Source organism: Lucilia cuprina, chromosome 2, assembly GCF_022045245.1.
Source record: "Lucilia cuprina isolate Lc7/37 chromosome 2, ASM2204524v1, whole genome shotgun sequence".
In the NCBI taxonomy this organism is placed as follows: Eukaryota; Metazoa; Arthropoda; class Insecta; order Diptera; family Calliphoridae; genus Lucilia; species Lucilia cuprina.
This window is the reverse complement of record NC_060950.1, coordinates 65,186,404-65,188,245: the sequence shown is the minus strand read 5'-3', so window position 1 is coordinate 65,188,245 and position 1,842 is coordinate 65,186,404. Positions and strand designations below refer to the sequence as shown.

Genomic DNA, 1,842 nt, shown 5'->3' with positions numbered 1-1,842 from the left:
GTTCTGTTCTAGTTCTGTTCTAGTTCTGTTCTAGTTCTGTTCTAGTTCTGTTCTAGTTCTGTTCTGTTCTAGCTCTGTTCTAGTTCTGTTCTAGTTCTGTTCTAGTTCAGTTCTAGTTCTATTTAGTTCTGTTCTAGTTCTTTTCTAGTTCTGTTATAGTTGTGTAATAGTTCTATTTCTGTTCTTGTGTTGTTCGAGTTCCGTTCTAGTTCTGCTCAGAAATAAGTAGATTGGTGTACTTCCTATGTAGATTAAAATATTTCTTAAAATATTTTCTTTTAATATAACAAAAGGGTTAATAAATACAGTTTTGCCATATTAACCTTTCAAATAAATTAACAGGTATTCCGTATATTAGAAGACTTGCAGTTCTGTATATTTTATGTTTGTCATTATTGTAATTTTAAACTAAACTCCAATACTTAACAAATAATAACAAACGAACGGAAATGGCAAAAAAATTTAAACCTTTTAATTTTTATCGTTAAACCACAGAATATAACGGCTACGAAAACCACAATCGATAATAATAATAAAAATTAATAAATATTCTGACGAATTACTGATAAGAAGTTCAAAATCTTTTACACAATTGTTTCAAATCCGATTTGAAAATAAACAAACTTTTAGCAAATTTTTATTTTTTTTTTTATTAATATTTTATTATCTTAAAATAATCTTCTCTGTGCGGATTTGAAATTATACAATTTAAATAAAGCAAAAGCCAAAGCAGCTACCAAACAACCTGAACCTATTGATGTATAGACAATGGCCGAGTTGCTGATCTTGGAACTAATAGCTTCAATTTTCGGTATACACTTCCAATTTTCGCTACATGTTTCATCGGTACTACAGCATATATTCTTACACATTAGTTGATCGTTGGGACATTTTGCTTTTTCTTCTTCTTCATCATGGGTCGGTATAATAATTGCACTGTCATTAAAATCAAATAAATCAAAGATACTTCCAGGATTTTCATTAACACATTTGTTTTCTTTGTTGCATACTTCATGGCTTGAACAACAGTTTCTTAGACACTGACGTTGGGGTGGGCAATCTTTTTGAAGATCATGATCGTTGGACGTAATAGTAGACGTAATAATGTCACTATCATTAAAATCAAATAAATCAAAGATATTACCAGCTTCTTTTCTATGAGAAAAAGCAATGCATTTACTTTCCTCACTACTACATTTTTCGTTTGGAGTACAGCATTTTCCATAACATTTCTGAGATTCTTCACACACATTTTGCAGAATATCGGCATTACGATCAGTTGTTGTGTACTCTTCATGTGATTGTGGTGTGATTGTGGTATTTTCTTCTGTTACTGTAGATTCGGTAGATTTATCTTTAGAAATTTCATTTGCAGTATTTTCTTCAATTACTGTGGACTCATCAGATTTATCTGTAGAAGAGTCATTACTAGTATATTCTTCAGTTACTGTGGATTTAGCAAATACATCTGTGGACAATTTAATAATGTTATATACCTCAGTTACTGTGGATTTAACTGGTACATTTGTGAAAAATTTATTAGCGTTATTTTCTTCAATTACTGTAGATTCTTCAGGATTGTTAGATTTACTATACACATCATTTTTTAGCTGTTCAGAAAGTTGTGAGTCCATTTCTGTTAAATTTGATTCAAGAATATTTTCCTTCATATCCTTTACAATAAATTCTTTACACTTTAAATCAATACTGCACTTATGATCAATTGCGCATATTTCTCCGGGTTTTGAGCAACAGTAGACTTTGTTCATAACCATAGATTGTTCATAACCATCTTTACATTCACAAAACATTTTACCATTTTTGTCCATACAATTACTATTT

General features: G+C 30.0%; 1 protein-coding gene across 1 annotated transcript; it reads right to left on the bottom strand.

The window, feature by feature from the left end:
* Positions 1–634: 634 nt before the first annotated feature.
* LOC124419715 lies at positions 635–1,836 on the bottom strand. Its single transcript, XM_046950177.1, has one exon. It carries the CDS (start codon positions 1,827–1,829, stop codon positions 669–671), a length of 1,161 nt encoding a protein of 386 aa, XP_046806133.1. The 5' UTR covers positions 1,830–1,836; the 3' UTR covers positions 635–668.
* Positions 1,837–1,842: the final 6 nt, after the last annotated feature.

Coding starts and splice junctions, on each gene's coding strand:
- LOC124419715 (XM_046950177.1), bottom strand. CDS start 1,829: ATGGACAAAAATGGTAAAATGTTTTGTGAATGTAAAGATGGTTATGAA.